Here is a 24,602-nt window from a genome sequence, read left to right as displayed (position 1 = left end):
GATTGTGGGAGAGGCCAAAATCGGGAACCGCGCGGGCACCGAAAGGTTTGCGATCTAACCGGCCAGCGCCCGTTGCCGAAATCAGGATCCAGTCGTGGCATGGCAAGAAACCAATAATCACCAATTAAATACAGGGGCTGGTTTAGCTCACTGGGCTAAATCGCTGGCTTTTAAAGCAGGCCAGCAGCGCAGTTCGATTCCCGTACCAGCCTCCCTGAACAGGCGCCGGAATGTGGCGACTAGGGGCTTTTCACAGTAACTTCATTGAAGCCTACTCGTGACAATAAGCAATTGTCATTTCAATATCATCAACGGGAAAGGCCCTCTAGCTAACGGCCTCCCCGCACACTGTCACACTGATTAGTACTCCTTTTCAAAATGTGAAGCTGGCTGAATGGCTCCTCTGGGGATCCGAGGAGGGGAGTAGCCATCTTTGAACTCGGGCAATCAGCCTCGGGGCACTGGGGTTGCTGGGGGGGTGCTCATGGACTTATGGCCTCAGTCGGGGGGGGAGGTGTGGAATGCCATGGAGGGGGGTAGCCCCTGACTGGTGGGTGGGTGCCCCAGCGCCCATGGGTCTGCCATGCCATCCACTGGATTGTATGTACCCATACCCGGGGCAACTCTGGCTACTGCCTACTTGTCCGACCACCGGGCACAGATGTTTGCCTGGGCAGCAAACTATATAAACTTTGACCTGGACCAGGCCCAACAGGATGCCCGGGCAGCAAGAATCTCTGCCATTATCGGGAGGCCACAGAACCAAGAGGTAATAGATGGCACGCATGCCACCTTGCGGACACCGGGGTGTCAGGGAGTGCCCTACATCTACAGGAAGGGGTTCCAATTCCTGAAATGTACAGCTCGGTACGACCACCACATAAAGATCATGCACATCTACAGCACGCTTCCCAGGGTGTGTGCATGACAGCTAAATCCTGGGTCAGTTGGACATCCCCGGCCTCCTCGAGGACCACCCCAGGATGGCCAGTAACACTTGGGTAATAAGCAGATAGAGGATCATTGAAAGGACACTGAAGTGGGGAAGGGGGGCAGGAAAGGGGGTGGATGGTGTGGAAGGGGGAGGTGGTACCAGCAAAGGGGGGGGGGGGTGCAGTTGGTGTCACTATTGTGACACATTGGGTAATACTCTTGAGTACCCGCTGAGGACCAGGCTAATGACGCCAGTACGGACGCCGATGACTGATGCGGTGTCTCAATACGACGAGGCCCAGGCGGTGCACGGGACTGTTCAAAATGCAGTTCCAAAGCCGGGACAGCTCTGTGGTGCACTGCAGTACATCCACCCCACCGGAGGACCACCTGCTTTGTGGTGGTTTGCTATGCCCTTCACAACCTGGCTCAGCACTGGGTCGACATGCTGGAGGTGGAGGAGGAGGAGCATCCGACGATCAGCAAGGAGGACGAGGAGGCTCCAGACCAGGCGGGGCTGACAGACGAGCCCGGGGAGGACCCCAGGACCAGCCGGTGGATGGTAGACAGATAGAAGTGGTGAGGGCCCAGCATGCCCAGAGTATTGGGGAGGCCCTCATCCTTGCCCACTTTACATAGGACGTAGCTTAGTCTATCATCCCACGCACTCCCTCCTTCTCACTCATTGTCCTGCCACACCCGTTCCCCCATCGCCCACCTGGCCCGCCTCACCTTCCCCCTCTTCCGCCGCCCCCTACCAATTGCACTGTTCCATCCTCCCAGGGTCTGTGTTACATCACTCCAGGGTGATGGGCCTGTGTCGGCATTGGCAGCTGGTCCATGTCAAAGGTAAGAGGGTGATGATAATCCACTGTGAGCTGAGCACTGGTGCTCCTCACTATGTCATAGTCTGACTCCTGTCTGGCTGCCAAACGTGCGCTTGTGGCCATCGCCTGCACATGGTCTGCCTTGGGTGGTGGTGGTGATTGGGGGGGGGGGGCCACATCCAGGAAACCGAGCCGGAGGGCTGGGGCAGGGGGTTGGAGGTCGACCCACATTGCAGAATAATGTGCCAGAGGTTTCACATGTCTCAGGTGCAACGTATTTTATTGTTGTACAATAGTGACACCAACTGCACCCCCCCCCCCTCCCCCCTTGCTGGTATCACCTTCCCCCTTCCACACCATCCACCCACATCCCTTTCCCCCCCACCCCGTTTCAATCCCTTTCCTGCCCCCCTTCCCCACTCCAGTGTCCTTTCAATGATCCTCTATCTGCTTAGCCCTCCATTCTCTGCCACTATGTATTGGTGTTTCCACAGGATGCACATTAGCGGCCGAGGCAGCCTGCTGCTGACCGCATCCTGTGGACTTTGATGTAATTGGGCGGGCGTCATCTGGGGGCCCGGGGGCCATAAGGCTGTGGCCCAATCGCCAGCTGAACATGCCCTGCTGTGCCACCTTGTTCCGGATGCTGACTCCGAGACACGTTTCACAGGGGGGGGGGGGGGGGGGGGGGGGGGGGGGGGTCCTGATGGCCACCTTCGCCATCCTGTAGGGAGGCTCCAGGTTGGACCCCAAGACCCCCTCTTCCTAGTCGGTGCCTGTAGGCTTTGGTGGTCACTTTGAGATGGAGTGGCAGCTGGACTGTGCTCCGGATGCCCCTGTGTCATCTTGTTCTGCCTGCCCTGCCTGCATCATGGTGTCGACGCCCTCAGCGATCTCCCTCCGTGACCGAGCCATGTCCTGCAGTACCTTGATAATGCCCAACTGCATCTGGGACACAGTTCTCAGTGACCCCACATGCTATGGATCACCTTAGCGATGCCCACCTGAGAATGGTACATGCTTCACAGCACCTTAGAAAGGTCCACCTAGGGCAGCACGGTGGCGCAGTGGACAGCACTGGGACTACGGCGCTGAGGACCCATGTTCAAATCCCGGCCCTGGGTCACTGTCCGCGTGGAGTTTGCACATTCTCCCCGTGTGTTCGTGGGTTTCACCTCCACAACCCAAAAGATGTTCAGGTTGGGTGGATTGGCCAAGCTAAATTGCCCCAGCTAAATTGCCCCTTAATTGGAAAAAAAAGTCAATAATTGGGTACTCTAAATGAAAAAAAAAACAGAAAAAAAAGAAAGGTCCACGTGAGACTGTGACACGTCCCCCAGTGACTGGGGCATGTTCCGCAGCGCCTTGGCAATGCCCACCTGAGACAGGGACATGTCCCCCAGTAACTGGGGCATGCTCCGCAGCGCCTCGGCAATGCCCGCCTGAGACAGGGACATGCTCCGCAGCACCTCGGCAATGCCCACCTGAGAGTGGTACATGCTCCGCAGCGCCTCGGCAATGCCCACCTGAGACAGGGACATGTCCCCCTGTGACTGGGACATGCTCCGCAGCACCTCGGCAATGCCCGCCTGAGAGTGGGACATGTCCCCCAGTGACTGGGACATGCTCCGCAGCGCCTCGGCAATGCCCGCCTGAGACAGGGACATGCTCCGCAGCACCTCGGCAATGCCCGCCTGAGACTGGGACATGTCCCCCTGTGACTGGGACATGCTCCGCAGCACCTCGGCAATGCCCGCCTGAGAGTGGGACATGTCCCCCAGTGACTGGGACATGCTCCGCAGCGCCTCGGCAATGCCCACCTGAGAGTGGGAAATGTCCCCCAGTGACTGGGAGATGCTCCACAGCTCCTCGGAAAACTCACCTCGTGGGACAGTCATTAGCAGTGTGAAGCCCATGGAACCTTGTTAAGTCAACCAATTAACATTGATACAGGTGATGGCCTCACTGGGTTGATTGTCGGGAATCTCGCTGCAGTTCCCGCTTGTTACCACACCAAAACTTTTCCATTAAATTGTGCCTTTAAAGTGTTGTGGGGACAAGAATCTTGTATACTTCTCAGGTCAAGCGTGGAGACCTGGATCAGTGACATGGCGGGATTTATAAAATTGGAAAAGGTCAAATTTGCCCTGAGAGGATCAATACAAGGGTTCTATAAACGATGGCAGCCTTTTCTGGACTTCCTGGCTCAGAGATAGGTAACTGGGTCAATAGCAGCAGCAACCCGGGGGGGGGGGGGGGGGGGGGTGCACATTATTGTAGTGTTTATTCTGTAACTTTATAGTGTGTTAATTTGCGTTGTTGTTAAAATGCTGGGTTGTTCATGGGGATGGGGCGAATGTATATGATTATTAATATTATTGTTATTTTCGGTATTTTACTAAGGTGCGTCAATGTTGTATAAAATCAAAATTTCTCAATAAACATTAGTTAAAAAAAAAAGAAAAGAAAAGAGATAACATGACTTGTTAACCTTGACTGGAAGGAATATGTCTCAACTCTAAATGACAGACAGTGATGTTAACCAATTATTGGTCGACACTCAGCCTCCCTCAAGATAAGAGATAGTTTGAGAAGAAGCAATGCCTTAAAGTAGAGAGAGAGAGAGCGACCCTGCCAACACACAGGGGTTTCCTGGTGGCGTGGGGTGGATTCAATGGGAAATCACATTGACAGCGGTAGGACCAGAAGATCCCGCTTCCGGCCAATGGGTAGCCAGGGGGATAGAGAGATATTTATAGAGAGATGTTAAGAGGAATGATTTTCCAGAGAGGTCACTCTGATCTGAGGAAGGTGGTGAGAAGTCTATTCAATTGTTAAAGTTAAGTTCCAGTCCTGGGAGTGTCTGATGTGGACAGTGTAGAGGGGGCTTTACTCTGTATCTAACCCCATGCTGCACCTGTCCTGGGAGTATCTGATGTGGACAGTGTAATAGAGGGAGCTTTACTCTGTATCTAACCCCGTACTGCACCTGTCCTGGGAGTATCTGATGTGGACAGTGTAATAGAGGGAGCTTTACTCTGTATCTAACCCCATGCTGCACCTGTCCTGGGAGTATCTGATGTGGACAGTGTAGTAGAGGGAGCTTTACTCTGTATCTAACCCCGTACTGCACCTGTCCTGGGAGTATCTGATGTGGGCAGTGTAGAGGGAGTTTTACTCTGTATCTAACCCCGTACTGCACCTGTCCTGGGAGTATCTGATGTGGGCAGTGTAGAGGGAGCTTTACTCTGTATCTAACCCCGTACTGCACCTGTCCTGGGAGTATCTGATGTGGGCAGTGTAGAGGGAGCTTTACTCTGTATCTAACCCCGTACTGCACCTGTCCTGGGAGTATCTGATGTGAACAGTGTAGAGGGAGCTTTACTCTGTATCTAACCCCGTACTGCACCTGTCCTGGGAGTATCTGATGTGAACAGTGTAGAGGGAGCTTTACTCTGTATCTAACCCCGTACTGCACCTGTCCTGGGAGTATCTGATGTGGACAGTGTAGAGGGGGCTTTACTCTGTATCTAACCCCATGCTGCACCTGTCCTGGGAGTATCTGATGTGGACAGTGTAGTAGAGGGAGCTTTACTCAGTATCTAACCCCGTACTGCACCTGTCCTGGGAGTATCTGATGTGGACAGTGTAGTAGAGGGAGCTTTACTCTGTATCTAACCCCGTACTGCACCTGTCCTGGGAGTATCTGATGTGGGCAGTGTAGAGGGAGTTTTACTCTGTATCTAACCCCGTACTGCACCTGTCCTGGGAGTATCTGATGTGGGCAGTGTAGAGGGGGCTTTACTCTGTATCTAACCCCGTACTGCACCTGTCCTGGGGGTATCTGATGTGGACAGTGTAGAGGGGGCTTTACTCTGTATCTAACCCCATGCTGCACCTGTCCTAGGAATGTTTGATTTTGGACAGTGTAGAGGGTGCTTTACACTGTATCTAACCCCATGCTGCACGTGTCCTGGGAATGTTTGAGGGGGACAGTGTAGAGGAGGCTTTGCTCTATCTAACCCTATGCTCTCCCTATCCTGGGGGTAGTTGATGGGGACAGTGTAGAGGAACATTTTCTCTGTATCTTACCCCATGCTGTACCTGCCCTGACAGTGTAGAGGGAGATTTACTCTGAACCTACAGCCGTGCTGGTCCTGTCATGGGAATATTTGATGTGAGGAATTGAACAAACGAATGTGATATAAAATGGGTGGATTGGCCATGCTAAATTGCCCGTAGTGTCCTTAAAAGTAAGGTTAAGGGGGGGTTGTTGGGTTACGGGTATAGGGTGGATACGTGGGTTTGAGTAGGGTGATCATTGCTCGGCACAACATCGAGGGCCGAAGGGCCTGTTCTGTGCTGTACTGTTCTATGTTCTATTAGTTAGAATAATGTAGAGGATAGAGCTGGATGCAAAATAGGATAATTAGTTAGAAAAATGTAGAGGATAGAGCCGGTCTGATGGTAGTGAGTTAGCAGGCAATGAACAAAGGAATTGAGCGAAGCATGGCCAGCAAGGGGGGAGGGGAGCCTCATGCAGAGGATGGTGAAAAGAATGCTGGGTAACAAGAGGCCCAGGGTTGAGGAATGCGAAGTGAGCCAATCAGGATATATGGCCAGGACAGGTGGTGTATAGGATGACCTATGGGAATCTTGTATATGAAACTTGATGCCATTTGAATGATATGTATAGAAGATCTCTTTGTCCTCGGTCTCACTTGGTTCTGGGAGCTTCAGTAGACTGTATGTGTTCTGAATCTCTATAGAGCGGGTCAGCCTTGCAAGTTGTTTAAAAATAAATAATACCATACCTAGAGATCCCTCTTGAGTTTTATTGAGACCAGACTGATGGGTAAAGAACTTAATTTGTCAGATGGGGACAATGTAGATGAAGATTTACTCTATATTGAACTGCCTGCAGTACCTGCCAAAGGAGCGTTTGATGGGGACAGTGTCGAAGATGCATTGCTCTGTCTCTAACCCCATGCTCTAATTACCCTTGGACTGTTTGATGGAGACAGTGTAGACAGGCTTGCCTCTTGATATAACACCGTGCTGTAACTGTCCTGAAAGTGTTAGATGGGGTTGCTGCAGATGGTGATTTCCTCTGTATCTAACCCTCGTGCTGGTCCTGTCATGGAAATGTTTGATGGGGACAGTGTAGAGGGGGCTTTACTCTGAATCTAACCTCGTGCTCTACCTCCTGTGCTAGTGTTTGGTGGCAACGGTGTAGAGGAAGATTTACTCAATACCTAAACTAAGCTCTACCTGTTCGCAGTCCTGATGTTGATTTTGGATTTATGAAATTGCAAGTGCTCTACCTCCTGGAGTTAAAATGCATCATCTCAAAGAGCATGTTGCTCTCAATAGGTGTCACTCCATGGTTGCTAGGTACCATGATAAGCTATGGCCACTGAGATGGCGTCACTCAGCACACACAGATCAGCATTCAGAAGCTAGGATTTTATATGCATTACTCCATCCCAGTACAGGTGTTGTTGAGAAATTAATTTTAAAGTTCTGATAGAAATGTAATACTTTGAATGTAAAATGTAATAGTTTTGAAGCTTATCCCACTTGTGGACCAAATCCTGAAATATCAATTGTGGTTTCCCTAGGTCCCTCAGTAACACGGTTAAACAGAGTTTCCAAGGTTACCGGCAAGTATCAATGTCTGAATTGACCAACCACACCATTCCTCCTCTCTCTCTCTATCAGTGCTACTCAGAAGCTCCATGCAGATGGATCATTACCTGGAAGTTCGCTACTATACAGAGTCCCAGGCAGCTGATGAGGCCCAGTACCAGACTCGTCCGATTCAGCTTATCGATGCTGTGCCCATCCCCCTGGTTTAGAGCCTCCACCTGTTTGTATCGTACGTATATTGTCACAATACCTGAGGGGGAAAGAGACCAAGAACATCAGCGGGTGAACTGCAATCTGCAGGTAACTTTACTTCAGTTCAGGTGTCAAGGTGCAGTGATATAGTGGTTACGTTGCTGGGATGAGTAATCCAGAGACCTAGACTAATGCAATAAATATTCATTTAAAACCCACTAAGGCCATTTACAAATATCTGGTTCCATAAATTTTTGCCAGCACTACGACCACCTACTTCCATCTCTGTCACACTGTCCAACTTCAGTTCAGCTCATCTGTGACTGAAAATCTCATCATAAGAAAGAGGAGCAGACCATTCAGCCCATCAAGTCTGTACCATTCAATAAGACCATGGCTGTTCTGAATGTGGTCTTTAGACAAATTTCCTGTCTGCCTCCTATCGCCCTTGACTCCCTTTAGAATCAAAAAACTTGTCTAATTCAGCCTTGAATATATTAAATGGCCACAGCCCTCACTGCTCTCTGGTGAAGAGACTTCCACGGACTAATGACCCTCAGACAGAAGAAATTACTCTTCAATGGAAGACCCTTTACGTTAAACAGTGTCCTTTCATTCCAGATCCCCCTTAGAGAAGCATCTGCCCTGATCACCTCACATTCCTCGAAACCCCAATGAATCCCAACCCAACCTGCTTAACCTTTGCTCATAAGACAACTCCTTCATCCGAGAAATACGGCAAGTGACCTTTCTATGAACTGAGTCCAAAGTAAGCAGATGCCTCCTGAAGTCAAGAGATCAGAACTGTACTCAAGTACTCCAGGTAAGGTCTCACCAATACTCTGTACTTTGTAGCAAGACTTTCCGACTTGTATACTCCACCCCCCCCTTGCAATAAAAGCCAACATTCCATTTGCCTTCCTAATTACTAATTGCATACGAACACTTTGTGATTCATGCACTAGGGCACCCAGATTCCTCTGTACGAACATGTGAACATCTGAATTAGGAGCAGGAGGAGGCCTTTTGGCCCCTTGAGCTTGCTCTGTTATTCAATAAGAACATGGCTGATCTGATTGTGACATCAACTCCACATTCCACCTCTGCCCCGATATCCTTTCACTCTCTTTTTAGTCAAAAATCTGTCCACCTCTGCCTTAAAAATATTAATGACCCTGCCTCCACCGCTCTCTGAGGAAAGGAGTTCCAAAGACTCACGAACTTCTGAAAGAAAAAAGTTCTTCTCATCTCCGTCTTAAATGGAAGATCCCCTGGGCGGGATTCTCCGTTTCTGAGACTAAGTGTTGACGCAAACGTAGAACCTGTGGACTTTTATGACAGAAAGACCGGCGCCGCACCTGCACCGATTCCGCTACTGTTAAGGGGGTAGCACCAGCGCCACGTGAAACACAACTGATTCTAATGGGAAACGGTTCCGGATTTGCCAGTTTCGCGATTGACACTCAGGAGGCTGACAAGCTGCAGCCTCATATAAGCAATTCTCCCCCCCACCCCCCCACACACCATCCCAGCCAACAAGATGGCAGTGAGGAGAGCAGTCTCGAGGTTTATAGACGCCGAGCTGCAGACCCTGTTGGACACAGTGGAGGAGAGGCAGATGACCCTGTATGCCGGCCAGGAAGGAGGCTGCCAGCCGCTGCCGTTCGCCGTGCCTGGGTGGCAGATGCCTTGGGCAACGCCATCTGGATGGGCCAGTAGTGCCGGAAAAATCTGCACAACCTCCTCAGGGCAGCCAGGGTGAGTAGGCAGCACTGTGCCCCAGGCACCAACCCCGTCCCACACATCCGTAACCCTACCCTATCCTCCACCCCACCCCCCAGAGGGTGGCTGAACCCCCCCCCCCCCCACCCTGTACCACATACAGGTACCCATACTGGCCGCCATGGCCAGGTGTCCTGTCCACTGAGGCCACCAGCTATCCAGCCCCTGGGCTGCATGTGTCGGATTATCTAACGCTGTCATTTTCTGTAGTACCCTCCAGGAGAAGGTCACGCACAACCGCCGGAAGCGGGAGAACACCGGGGGGGGGGGGGGCTCCAGACCTGCAGCCCTTCACCGTGGCAAAGCAGAGGGCCCTGAACGTGGTTGGCGGCCCAGAGGAAAGGGAAGTCGCCAGGGTGGAGATCAGCCACGGGCGAGGAAGTGAGACCCCGCTTAGTTACGGTTCCCTGTGGCATGTGTGACAAATCCCATCCCCCAACACCATCCTCACCCCACACCACCCTCTGGGCGGCACAGTGGCTAGCACTGTTACTTCACAGCTCCAGGATCTCAGGTACTAATCCTGGCTTGGGTCACTGTGTGGAGTCTGGATGTTCTCCCCATGTCTGTGTGGGTTTCATCCAGATGCTCCGGTTTCCTCCCACAAGTTCTGAAAGACGTGTTGTTAGGTACTATGAACATTCTAAATTCTCCCTCTGTGTACTTGAATGTGGCGACTAGGGAATTTTCACAGTAACTCCGTTGCAGTGTTAATGTAAGCCTACTCTGACAATAATAAAGATTATTAAAAATAAAAGACATTTTAAATCCTCACCCCCACCCTACACCACCCGCACGCCAATCATGCGTCTTTATCTTGCGGGACCTACTGGAAATGGGGCGGGTCCATCTGGCACCCTCCCCCATGAGCTGAGCAGTGATGGGCGCAGCTCGGACACCAGCCCTCCACCGAGAGTCTGCTTTTAACATATTTAGATCCTTTCTTAAATGAGGAGACCAAAGCTGTATATAGTACTCCAGCTGTGTTCTGACCAATATCCTGTGTAACTGTAACAAAAGATCTGTTTTATATTCCATTCCCCTTGCAATAAACTGACACGATTCCATTTGCCTTCCTAATCACTGGCTGTGCCTGCATACTAATGTTTTGTGATGAGATAATTTATTCTTTCACAGGATGTGGGTTTCACTGGCCAGGCCAGCACCCCTAACTGCCAGTAAACGGAGTAGCTTGTCACACCATTTCAGAGGGGCCATTCAGAGTCAAACACATTGCTGTGGTTCTGGAGTCACATATAGGCCAGACCAGGTAAGGACGGCAGTGCCATAGTGGTATTGTCACTGGACTAGTAATCCAAAGACCGAGGCGTGATGAATGTAGGAATTTCAGACATATTGTATTATTTGGTGCAGTAAGGGTGAAAAGCCTGATTAAAAGTGTGTATGACTGCTGCAGTAGTGTTTTTAAAGAATCCTGGTTTGAAAGGTTATGGTTAGGCAGGGGTGCAATTAGGGCATTGTGAAAAACTTGGGCTAACGGAGTTTTGTTTGGATTAAGGTGGGTTGCCTGTGGAGTAAATTACTTGTGTTTCAGTTTGGTAAGATGATGCAATTAATGGGAGGAGCGAGAGCACCAGGCTTTTTGCATTAAAGCAATTTAGTTAAGTTTTCCAGACATGGAAACATACATAGAAAATAGAAGCAGAAGGAGGCCATTTGGCCCTTCAAGCCTGCTCCGCCATTCATTATGATCAGGCTGATCATCACGTTCAACACACCTTCCCCCCTATCCCTTGACCCCTTTAGTCCCAAGTACTGTATCTAATTCCTTCTTGAAATTACACAATGTTTTCCCCTCAACTACTTTTTGTGGTTGTGAATTCCACAGATTCACTACTCTCTGGATGAAGAAATTTCTCCTCACCTCAGTCCTAAAAGGTTTACCCCTTATCCTCAAACCATGACCTTAGTCATCCCCACCATCAGGAATATCCGTACTGAATCTATCCTGTCTAATCCCGTTAGAATTTTCTATGTTTCAAGGAGATCCCCTCTCACTCTTCTAAACTCCAATTAATATAAGCCTATTTTAAAAATAAATTTAGAATACCCAATTATTTATTTATTTTTCCAATTAAGGGGCAAACAGGGGCTGGTTTAGCTCACCAGGCTAAATCGCTGGCTTTTAAAGCAGACCAAGCAGGCTAGCAGCACGGTTCGATTCCCGTACCAGCCTCCCCGGACAGGCGCCGGAATGTGGCGACTAGGGGCTTTTCACAGTAACTTCATTGAAGCCTACTCGTGACAATAAGCGATTTTCATTTCAATTTAGCGTGGCCAATTCACCTTACCTGCACATCTTTTGGGTTGTGGGGGTGAAACCCACGCAGACACGGAGAGAATGTGCAAACTCCACACGGACAGTGACCCAGGGCCGGAATTCGAACCTGGGTTCTCAGCGCAGCAGTCCCAATGCTAACCACTGTGCCACATGTCGCCCTCAATTAATATAATCCTAACCAACTTAGTCTCTCCTCATATGATAGTCCCGCCATCTTGGAATCAGCCTGGTAAACATTTGCTGCACTCCCTCCATAGCAAGAACATCCTTCCTCAGATAAGGACACCAGAACCGTGCACAATACTCCAGGTGTGGCTTCAACAACGTCCCTTACAATTGCAGTAAAACATTCCTATTCTCACTATAAAGGCCAACATACCATTTGCCTTCTTTACTGCCTGCTGTACTTGTGCGTTAATTTCAGAGACTGATGCACGAGGACACCAAGGTCTCGCTGAGTATCCATTTCTCTCAATTTACAGCCATTCAAATAATTGTGGCATGGTAGCATAGTGGTTAGCACTGTTGCTTCACAGCGCCAGGGACCTGGGTTTGATTCTCGGCTTGGGTCATGTCTGTGCGAAGTCTGCATACTCTCCCCGTGTCTGCGTGGATTTCCTCCGGGTGCTCCAGTTTCCTCCCACAAGTTCTGAAAGACGTGCTTGTTCGGTGAATTGCACATTCTGAATTCTCCCTCTGTGTACCCAAGCAGGCGCTGGAGTGTGGCGACTAGGAGATTCTCACAGTAACTTTATTGGATTGTTAATGTAAGCCTACATGTGACATTAATAAAGATTATTATAATAATTTTCATCTTCTATGTGAGACCTTGTTGAAAGCCTTCTGAAAGTCTAAATAAACCACATCCACCTGTTCTCCGTCAACTCTTCTAGTTACATCTTCAAAGAATTCCAGTAGATTTGTCACTAACACTTCCGTCACCTGCCCTTCCTTATTGGCCAAGAGGAGGTCAGGTTTTGCCCCCTCTCTAGTTGGTCCATCCACATATTAGAACATAGAACATAGAACAGTACAGCACAGAACAGGCCCTTCGGCCCTCGATGTTGTGCCGAGCAATGATCACCCTACTCAAACTCACGTATCCACCCTATACCCGTAACCCAACAACTCCCCCTTAACCTTACTTTTTTTGAGGACACTACGGGCAATTTAGCATGGCCAATCCACCTAACCCGCACATCTTTGGCCTGTGGGAGGAAACCGGAGCACCCGGAGGAAACCCACGCACACACGGGGAGGACGTGCAGACTCCGCACAGACAGTGACCCAACCGGGAACCGAACCTGGGACCCTGGAGCTGTGAAGCATTGATGCTAACCACTATGCTACCGTGCTGCCCAATTCTTCCTGATGTATTCTTCCTGAATACATTTGACAAATTTTTCTCCATCCAAACTCCCAGCGCTATGGTTGTCCCAGTTAATGTTGGGAAAGTTAAAGTCCCCGACTATTACCACCCTATTCTTCCGGCAGCTATCTGTAATCTCCTTGCATATTTGCTTCTCGATTTCCTGCTGACTATTTTGGGGGCCCATAGTACAGTCCTATCAAAGTGATCTCACCCTTCGTATTTTTTAGATCTACCCATAGAGACTCAGTGGGCTTGGATATATCCTCTCTCTGTACTGCTGTGATGTTGTCCCTGATCAAAAACGCAACTACCCCTCCTCTCTTATCTCCTGGTCTATCTTTCCTATAGCATCTGTACCCCGGAACATTGAGCTGCCAGTCCTGCCCCTCCTTTAGCCATGTTTCAGTAATAGCTATAATATCCCAGTCCCATGTTCCTATCCATGCCCTGAGTTCATCTGCCTTGTCCATTAGGCCTCCTGCATTTAAATAAATGCAGTTCAATCTGTTTCTCTGCCTTCCAATTTTCTCCTTACTGGCTTTTGTTTCTAAGCCTTCTTTACTACCCTCTGACTTCCTGCATTGGTTGCTATCCCCTGCCACATTAGTTTAAACCCTCCCCAACAGCGCAAGCAAAAAACCCGCCTAGGTTCCAGTCCTGCACAGTACTTCCTCAAGTACTCTGGGATACAGATTATCAGGCCCTAGAGATTAATCCGCCTTCAATCCCAATAATTTCCCCTAGACCATTTCTCTACTAATGATTCTAATTTCCTTCAGATCGTCACTAAAACGTGTGCCTAGATTGCGATGTGAGCAGAAGTCAAGCATCTGCTCACACTGCAGTTCAGTTAAAGATTTGTCTGGAGACAGACCAGAAGCAGGATTTGCCTCTGAACAAGGTAGGAAGTTTCAAGAGTGAGTTGAGACAGACAGGATGCATTTTGTTCTGGAAATAGAAGTCAAACAGTGAAGTCAGTTTCTGAAGATGCCAGCTAGACATCCTGACAGGGTTAGGTCTCTTTCTTTAAAGCAGTGTCAAAAGACGTCAAAGCAGACTATCCAGCCATCTCTCTACAGCAGGTATTCCCGAGAGCTAACTGTATTTGAAAGCGGATTGGGACCTGAGATTTTTTTCTTGTTGTTTGAGTGGGAATAAAGATAGCAGTTAAGGGTTATTGTGCCACTGCATTGATGAGCATTGTTCAAGCGGTAAGGAAACTATTTTTCTTGTGTGACGTTAAAGATATCCTAGCCACTGTTGGGGTCTGGTCTGGGATTGTAATACTAGGGTAATGCTCCAGGGACCCGGGTTTGAATTCCACTATGGCAGAGGGTGAAATTTGAATTTCATAATTCATAAATTTTAATTCATGAATTTAAAAAAGTCATATGATGACCCTAAAATTATTGTTGATTGTTGTAAAAACCTATCTGGTTCATTAATATCCTTTAACAAAAAAAATCTGCCATCCTCACCCGGTCTGGCTTACATGTGATTCCAGATTCAGTATTATATATTGACACTTAAATGTCCTGAGCATGCCTAGTTCCAGGACAATTGGGGACATCCCGTATCCAGCGAATTTAAATTCGAACAGCTGTCAAGTTGGGGTTTGAACCTTTGTTCCCCATAGCATTAGCCTGAGCTTCTGGATTACAGTCCAGTGACCATAGAAAACCTACGGTTCAGAAAGAGGCCATTCAGCCCATCATGTCTGCTCCAACCAAAAAAGAGAAAGAAGAAACTAGCTGCTCATTTTAATCCCACTTTGCAGCACCTAGTCCATGGCCTTGCAGGTTCCAGCATTTCAAATGTTTATCCAGGTATCTTTTAAATGAATAGACTATTTCTGCCTCAACCACCAACTTAGGCGGTGAATTTCAGACACCCACCACCCTCTGGAAGGAAAGGTTTTCCTCATGTCCGCTCTAATCCTTCTACTATTCCCCTTAAATCTATGCCCTCGGGAATTGACCCTCTGCTCGGGGAAACATGCCTTTCCTGTCTACCCTATCAAGGCCCCTTATAATGTTTACACCACAATTAGATCACCTCTTAGCCTCCTGTTCTAAGGAAAACAACCCCAGCCTGCCTAATCTCTCCTCAGAGCTTCAATATCCAAGGCAACATTTTAGTGCATCTCCCCTGCACTCTCTCCAGACCAATTATGACCTTCCTGTAATGCGATGCCCAGAACTGTGCACAAAACTCCAGCTGTGGTCTAATCAGGGTTTTGTACAGTTCCAGATTTACATCCCTGCTTTTGTATTCAATACCTTGCCCAATAAAGGAGAGAATTCCATATGTTTTCCTGACCACCTCATCCACTTGTCCTGCCACCTTCAGGGACCTGTGGGCATTCACCCCAAGGTCCCTCATTTCCTCACCAATATCTTCCCGTTTATTGAATATTCCCTTGCTTTATTTACCCTCCCAAATGCAAAAAGTCTCACTTTTCCGGATTTAATTCCATTTTCCACTTCTCTGCCCATTCAACCAAACCATTTATATCAACGGCAATCCTCTTCACTATCAACAACAGGGCCAATTTTTGTGACATCTGCAAATTCCCCAATCACACCTCCCATATTTGAGTCTAAATCATGAATTTATACAACAAACAGCTGAGCCCTGTGGAACACCACTGGAAACCGCTTTCCATTCGCTAAAACATTCATCGACCATTGCCCTTCGTTTCATGTCACTGAGCCTATTTCGATCCATCCTGCCACCTTCCCCATATAGAACATAGAATATACAGTACAGAAAGAGGCCATTCAGCCCATCGAGTCTGCACTGACCCACTTAAGCCCTCACTTCCACCCTATCCCCATAACCCAATAACCCCTCTTAACCTTTTTGGACACTAAGGGCAATTTATCATGGTCAATCCACCTAACCTGCACGTCTTTGGACTGTGGGAGGAAACCGGAGCACCCAGAGGAAACCCACACAGACACGGGGAGAACGTGCAGACTCCGCACAGACAGTGACCCAGTGGGGAATCGAACCTGGGACCCTGGCACTGTGAAGCCACAGTGCTAGCCACATGTGCTACCATGCTGCTCGCCTCTGAGGTGAGTATCTCATGAGATCTTACTTTTCTGACCAGTCTGCCATGTGGGTCCTTGTCAAACACTTTACTGAAATCCATATAGACAACATCCACCGCACTATCCTCATCAATCCTTCTTGTTACTTGCTCAAAAATCTTAATTCAGTTAGTAAGACACAGTCTTCCCCGAACAAAACCATGCTGACTATCCCTGATCAAGCTGTGCTTCTCGATGTGACAGTTTATCCTGTGTCTCAGAATTATTTCTAATAATTTCCTACCACTGAAGTCAGACTGACTGATCTATGGTTTTCTGGCCTATACTTTGCACCCTTTTTAAATAATGGTACAATGTTCACAGACCTCCAATCCATAGAACCATAGAATTCCTACAGTGCAGAAGGAGACCATTTGGCCCATTAAGTCTGCACTGACCGTCTGAAAGAGTACCCTACCTAGGCCGACTCCCCACCCCCAGTTCATCTCACAACTTTTTAAAATTTGTCTTCCAACCAATTTAGAACTTTGCTCCTGTTTTATCTTTGTCCTTGTTCATAATGATGTTAAATCTCACTATCTCCACAATGGTCTCCCTCTGCTACTTTATCCATTCGTCCAGCTTCATTTCCTAAAACTAAATCTAGAATTGCACTCCCTCTCATCGGGCTTGCTAGGTTTTGGCTAAAAAAAATTCTCTTGAATTGTTATAGGCCAGGGTTTGGCGAACACCAAAATGTATCATGGAGTTCACCTGACCCACAACGTTTAATAGATTTTGGTTATGGGAAGCACAAGGGCCCACTCTACAAGTGTGATGCAACAGGATCTGAAATACTTTAAAAACAAAACAATGTCTATTCTATAAATCCAGTTAACATTTTATAAACATACAGTAAACATTTTATAAACATACAGTAAAAAGTTTAGCAATTATCAACTCAAATACTCCCCCCAAAGAATAGAGTACTCTATAAGTAACCCTTAATCTTTCCCAGCAACATTCAGAAGACAAATACCCTCTTTAACAAAGACAGCAAGTTTAAATTTTCTACTGAGAGCAGTTCTCGCTTTTAAGTTAGCAAGTGATCTGAAGACATTCTTTTTCATGAAGAGGGAGAGATCAAAATTACACCTTGTTTGGCTGGTTGCAGCTCCAACTCTGAAAACGAAACTAAAACACACACTACACACCAGATTTTTGCCCAAAGCGAAAGCGAAAAGCCACAGATCAAAACCCAGCCCCACCAACACTCTGACATCACTGCAGCTATTTGATAAACACCCATTTCTTAAAGGTACTCTCACATGATAGAATGCAGTTGAAGAATGTTGTGCCATCTGTTCCCCTCACACAGTTTGTATCCCAGTTGATATCAGGTTGCTTGAAGTCCCCAATGATTCCTGCCCTATTGTTTTTGCACTCCAATATCTGTCTACATATTTGCTCTTCTAACTCCCTCCACAATTTGAGGGTCTATAGTAGTCCTAGAAGTGTGGCTGCCCGATTTCTATTTCTGAGCTCAACCCATATGGCCTTATTTGATGCTTCACTTAGTATATCATCTCTCCTCACAGCTGTAATTGACTCTTTAACCGATAATGCTACACCCCCACCTTTTTTACTCCCTCCCTATCCTGCCTGAAAACTCTATATCTAGGGATGTTGAGCTGCCATTTTTGCCCCTCCTTAAGTCAAGTTTCCATTATGTAAGTTTGAAATACTAGTCTTAGAGCCAGCCTCCTCTCCCTCAAACTTAATATAAAATTCAACCATTTTATGATCACTGTTACCAAGGGGCACCTTCATTATGAAGTCCTAAATCCGATCTCGTTGCACAATATCAGATCTTGTGCAGCCTGTTCTCTGGCTGCTGCTAGAACGTGGTTTTCCAAAAATGACCCCAAAATATTATTTGAATTCCTGATCTAAATTACTGTTGCGCGTCTGATTTTTTTCAGTCTATATGTAGATAGAGATCATCACTGTACTTTTCTAACAAACTCCAATTATTTCTTCCTTTATATCCCATCCTACCATGTGGCTACTATATGGGGGTTTGTACAGCACCCCCATAGGGCTTCTTGTCTTTATCATTTCTCATTTATACTCAAACTGCTTCTACATCCTGGTTTTCTGAACTTAGACCATCCCTCTCTATTGTGCTGATACCATCATTAATTAATAGAAGCCTTTTCCTATTTCCCTGTCCTTCCTAAATGTCAAGTATCCTTCAATGTTCAGGTGCCAAACTATGTCATCCTGCAGAAATGTCTCTGTAATGGCCATCAATTCACACTTAGTTATTTCTATTGGGTCATTTTGTTCATTTTGTAACCTCTAGCCTTATCTGTTGATTTACTCTTATGATTTATACTTTCTGTCCTTCCTGTCAAGGTCTGATTATCATATTTCCGATATTAATTCCTATTTCTCTTGCCTTATCTGTGCTCTTTGATTTACCACACCTTCCCAAATTTGACCCCTGCCCCCACTATTCTATTTTAAACCCCCCTACTTCCTTAGCTATGTAGCTTGCTAGAACACCGATCCTAGCATGGCTCAGGTGTAAACCAGCCCAACAGTACAGCCCTGACTTTCTCCAGTACTGGTGCCAATGCCCCACCAACCAGAAACCACCTCCCACATCAGTCTTTAAGTCATGCCTTTATCGCTCTAATTTGTTTGCCCAGTACCAAATTGTGTGTGGCTCAGGTAACAATCTAGATATTATTACCTTTGAGGTTCTGCTTTTTAATTTAGTGTCTATCTCCTCATACTATGTATGCAGAACCTCTTTCCTAATTCTATCTATGTCATTGACATCTACATGACTGGACTGGCAATGATTGAATCCTCCCCTTCCCACTGCCAGTTCCTCTCCAGCCCAGAGCAGATATCCCAAATCCTGGCACCAGCCAGCCCACAGAGCATTCTGGATTCTCACTCTCGGCTGCAGAGAACAACATTTATCCCCTGACTATATTGTTCCCATTACCACTGCATTTGTTTTTTCTCCCCTTGTTTGAACAGCTTCCTGGACCATGGTGCCATGACCAACCCAACCCATTCATCCACCCTACAGACCTCACTTTCGTACACATATTTTACTAACACCTCAAAGCTGCTTGACAATTGAAACGTCTTGAGGGTCCTCAACTACCGTCTGCTTGGTCCCTTTACCTGCCTCACTTATGGTGACACCCTCCTGTCCCTCACTGCTGACCAAAACAGATAATCCTATCCCAAGAGGTGTGACCGCCTTCGGTACAAAATTACCAGGTATTTCTCCTCATCCCTGATATTGCCCTGTGTCTGCAGTTCGGCTTTGAGACCAATAATCCAGATCCAAAACTCCTCTAGCTGCTTACACTTTCCTAAGATGTTTGTCCTGGATTTTATAGGTGTCCAGAAGCTCCCACATTCCACAGCTGCAACACAATATCTGGGTCTTGCCATTGTTGCTTATGTTATTTAGTTAATTAAGAAAGTATTGAAAGTAAATTTACTTTGAATGATTCTTATATTTACTGTGTCATGTGAGAGTACCTTTAAGAAATGGGTGTTTATAAATGGGTGTGTATATAAATATCTGTAGTGAGAGTACCTTTAAGAAATGGGTGTTTATTACTACAGTGATGTCAGAGACGGGGTGGAGCTGGGCTGTCTGTCAGCTTTTTACTTTTGTTTTAGGCTGTTTGCTGCAGGGTGTGTTTTAGTTTCGTTTTCAGTGTTGGAGCTGAAGCCAGACCAAGCAGGTGTACTGCTGTTCTCTCTACCATCAAAAGACTATCTCTTGATCATTTGGTGAATTCAGAATTATAAATGTTCTCAGTCGAATGTAAACCTGTTTAAGTTTCTGTTTAAAGGTTTTTTTGAAAGTCTTCTGGATGTTAAAAGGGCAGCTTACAGATTACTTAGAGTTGTATTCTTTGGGGGTTGTATTTGAATTAAAGGCTGTTAAGATGTTCATTGTATGTTTCAAAAAGGTTAACTTGAGTTCATAGAATAAATATTATTTTGCTTTAAAAAATACTTTTCCATTTCTGGTGTGCCACTCCTGTAGAGTGGGCCGTGTGCTCCCCATACCACAATCTATTAAACGTTGTGGGTCAGGTGAACTCCATGATACACTTTGGGGTTCTCTAAACCCTGGTCCATAACAACTGAAATTTACTGTACATATTAAATGTGAATACCACCTTCAACTAAGAGTTATAGATTTGTTAATTGCCTCATTAGTTACTCACCAAGCAGCTCCATCCACTACACCGAAGAAAGAAAAAAGTAGAAAAAACTGCAACTCCTCCCCTTTCACAAAAGTCAAATCGGCGCACTCTGCTTGCAATCCGCACTCCATTTGCAAAGCTGCACCCTGACCTCTATATTTATGCTGTTTGGAGCTGAAGCTACAACAACTAGATTGGACTAGTTAGTCAATTCACTAATCAGCTGTTCCCCAGTGTCTTGTTTATCCTTTCCTAAGGTTGGAAAACACTTACTCTAGTTTATCAACTTACTTTAGTTTATTAACCTACTTTAGGTAAATACCAGTTAAATATCAGGTGAAAACCATCCCAACGGTACAGCTCCCACTTTCTCCGGTGCTGATGCCTGTAAGTAAATTAGAAGTAAAGTAGCCATAGTCCCAGATGATCATAGACTGCGTTTCCCTTTGAGGGGGGAGAGCTGACTGGTGGTGATTTAACACCTCAAGCGAGGGGCAGGGTTGAGGAGGCGGCCTTCGTGAATAACCTTAGCCAGTACGGTGACTGAACTCGCGCTGTTGGCTTCGCTCTGCATCACGAACCAGCTGTCCAGCCAACAGAGTTAAACTGGCCCTCTGGTGCTAGTGCATCATGAATCAAACCCCATTTCTCTCACACCAGCCTCTGAGCCAAACATTTAACTATCTAATTTGATTACTCAAGGACATTTTTAGAACATAGAACATACAGTGCAAAAGGAGGCCATTCGGCCCATCGAGTCTGCACCGACCCACTTAAGCACTCACTTCCACCCTATCTCCCAACCTAATAACCCCTCCTAACCTTTTTGGACACTAAGGGAAATTTATCATGGCCAATCCACCTAACCTATCCGTCTTTGGACTGTGGGAGGAAACCAGAGCACCCGGAGGAAACCCATGCAGATATGGGGAGAACGTGCAGACTCCGCACAGACAGTGACCCAAGCCGGAATCGAACCTGGGACCCTGGAGCTGTGAAGCCACAGTGCTAGCCACTTGTGCTACCGTGCCGCCCATATTTTCTTGTGGTTCAGGCAGTAATCCAAAGATTATTCCCTTTGAGGTTCTGCTTTTTAATTTACCATCATTAAATTCTTTATGACTAGTTGACTGCCGATTTCGGTATCTGTGGCCTTAAAATCTTACATTGGTGTCAGAAGTGGGATTCACAAGGGCAGCACGGTGGCCTAGTGGTTAGCACAACCGCCTCACGGTGCTGAGGTCCCAGGTTCGATCCCGGCTCTGGGTCACTATCCATGTGGAGTTTGCACATTCTCCCCGTGTCTGCGTGGGTTTCGCCCCCACAACCCAAAAATGTGCAGAGTAGGTGGATTGGCCACGCTAAATTGCCCCTTAATAGGAAAAATAATTGGGTAATCTAAATTTATATAAAAAAAAGAAGTGGGATTCACAATAGTCAAGATTGGCTTGGAAATTGAGAAGCAACGGTCAAAGATTGAAGGTAAATGGGTGGTGTAGGTAGCAAGTGAAGCCAGGAGTCACGGCTGACAGTGATTTTGATTGAAAGAACAAACGAGCCTGGAGAGGTTATATGTGTATTTTGGATACGCTTTCTAAAAACATTCAGAAAACAAAGGTGAAGTTGATCAAGGTGAATTATATTCTGTTCTTTACCTGACAGTTCAGGAATGTCAACATGGCAGCCTGAACTAAGATGTTTAGAGGTCAAAGTATTTACACGTGTTTACAAATCCTCAGAGAATCAAATGCTGTTTAGGAAATGTGTTTCCCTTATGGCTGAATAAAAAGCAAAAGGAGTTAAGGAAAATGGCCAGTAACACACAAAAGGGATTGTCCCATTTGATCAGTTCTACTGAGAAAGAGGAAACTCGTGGCAGAGCACAGTGTACAAGGTCAAAAATTAGACCAAACGCTAGAATCCACGAGGCTTGAAGTGGCTACGGACAGTCATTAAGCCCACAAGACTAAGGAGCAGAATTAGGCCATTTGGCCCATCGAGTCTGCTATTCAAGCATGGCTGATATGTTTCTCATCTCCATTCTCCTGCCTTCTCCCCTTGACCTCTTTATTAATCAAGAAGTCATGTATAATTCTGAAAAGAAAGATTAATTCTGAAAAGAAAGTACCAGAATGGTTCCATAGCAGAGGTAGGGAGCAGAAGGTTATGTTGGAGCTGTACAAAACTTTGTTTAGGCCATAGCTGAAGTACTGTGTTCAGTCTCGTCACCACACTATGCAAAGGATATGATTACACTGGAGAGGGTGCAGAGGAGATTCACCAGGATGTTGCCTGGGATGTAGCATTTGAGCTCTGAAGAGAGACTGGATAAGCTCGGGTTGTTTCCTTTAAAGTAGAGGAGGCTGAGGGCGGGCCTGATTGAGGTGTATAAGATTATGACGGGTATGGACAGGGTGGATAGGAAGCAGCTGTTCCCCTTAGTTGAAGGGTCAATAATGGGGGGGGGGGCATAATTTTAAGGTGAGGGGCAGGAGGTTTAGAGGAGATGTGAGGAAGCATATTTTCACCCAGAGGCTGGTGGGGGTTTGAAACGTCCTGCCTCGGAGGGTGGGAGAGGCAGGAAACCTCACGACCTTTAAAAAGTACATGGATGAGCTCTTGAAATGTCATAACATTCAAGGCTATGGATGAAGTTGTGTAACGACAACAATCTCTCCCTCAATGTCAGCAAAAATAAAGAGCTGGTCATTGACTTCATGAAGCGAAGTATTGTACACACCCCTGTCTGCAACAACGGGGCCGAGGTGGAGATGGTTTATAGCTTCAAATTCTTACGTGTGCACATCACCAAAAATCTGTCCTGGTCCACCCACGTTGACACTCCAACCAAGAAAGCACAACAGCGCCTAAATTTCCTCAGGAAACTAACATTGGCTCGTATCAATTTTTACAGATGCACCTTAGAAAGCATCCTATCTGTCTGCATCATAGCCTGGTATGGCAACTGCTCGGCCCAAGGTTGTTAGTGGACGAAGCGATCTGTGGGCGGGTTGTCATGTGAGAGTACCTATAAGAAATGGGTGTTTATAAATGGGTGTGTATGTAAATATCTAGAGTGAGAGTACCTTTAAGAAATGGGTGTTTACTACTGCAGTGATGTCAAAGAGTGGGTGGAACTGGGCTGTCTGTCAGCTTTTTACTTTCGTTTTTGAGAAGGCTGCAGGGTATGTGTTAGTTTTGTTTTTAGTGTTGGAGCTGAAGCCAGACAGAGTAGGTTTACTGTTGATTTCTCTGCCATGAAAAGACTATCTCTTCATCATTTGGTGAATTCAGAATTATAATTGTTTTCAGTAGTGAATGTAAACCTGATGTGCTTTTGTCAAAAGGTGTTTCTTCTGTCTCTGGATGATGTTTGGGAAGTTATTAAGGATTACTTAGTGTTGTATTCTTTGGGGGTTGTATTTGAATTAATGGTTGCTAAGATGTTCACTGTATGTTTTAAAAAAGGTTAACTTGAGTTCAGAAAATAAACATTATTTTGCCTTAAAAAATACGTTTCCATTTCTGCTGTACAACACCTGTAGAGTGGGCCGTGTGCTCCCCATACCACAATCTATTAAAAGTTGTGGGTCAGGTGAACTGCATGATACACTTTGGGGTTCTCTAAACCCTGGCCCATAACAGGGTGAACAAGTCTATCCAGAAGTACCTGGATACAAATGATACGGGGGAAGTCTCTGTGGCAAAGGTTTGGGAAGCTTTGGAGGTAGTGGTTAGAGGGGAATTAATCTGATACTGGCCCACAGAGAAAGGGCGGAAGGGGCTGAGAGGGATTGTTATGTAGCCATCTGGGATAGCCACTTACAATAAGAAACATGGACGGTCGCAAAGTATAACGGGAAAAATGGGCAATATAAAGTTCAGGCAGGCTCAGAGGCTGAATGTATATTTGTGAGCGGAGAATCCAGACAGCATCAAAACTCCCAACCGATTAGTATTTTGATGGCCCATCTCCGTAAAACAAAAGACTGGTACTTGAGCAACCGATACAATCCCAGACATTTCGGCGCCACTCCCTGTACCCAGGACGCATCAACAACAGGGTTAACGACCGCTTAGGACACGCCCGGCCATCGAGGCACCCGCCCCTTTATTGGCTCAAATCAAATAGTGATCAAGAATTACCCAATTAATCGGGCAGCACGGTGGCACAGTGGTTAGCATTGCTGCCTACGGCGCTGAGGACCCGGGTTCGAATCCCGGCCCTGGGTCACTGTCTGTGTGGAGTTTGCACATTCT

General features: G+C 46.8%; 1 protein-coding gene across 1 annotated transcript in view; it reads right to left on the bottom strand.

The window, feature by feature from the left end:
* The window catches only part of LOC119978479 (DNA damage-regulated autophagy modulator protein 2-like), a 147,661-nt gene that overhangs the window by 55,039 nt on the left and 68,020 nt on the right, over positions 1 to 24,602 (bottom strand). Inside the window, exon 4 of the mRNA XM_038820141.1 lies at positions 7,517 to 7,659. Coding sequence (XP_038676069.1) covers positions 7,517 to 7,659 — 143 coding nt within the window. The remainder of the gene's footprint in view (positions 1 to 7,516; positions 7,660 to 24,602) is intronic.

The sequence above is a fragment of the Scyliorhinus canicula genome, chromosome 15 (assembly GCF_902713615.1).
Source record: "Scyliorhinus canicula chromosome 15, sScyCan1.1, whole genome shotgun sequence".
NCBI lineage: Eukaryota > Metazoa > Chordata > Chondrichthyes > Carcharhiniformes > Scyliorhinidae > Scyliorhinus > Scyliorhinus canicula.
This window is presented reverse-complemented; position numbering and strand designations above follow the sequence as displayed.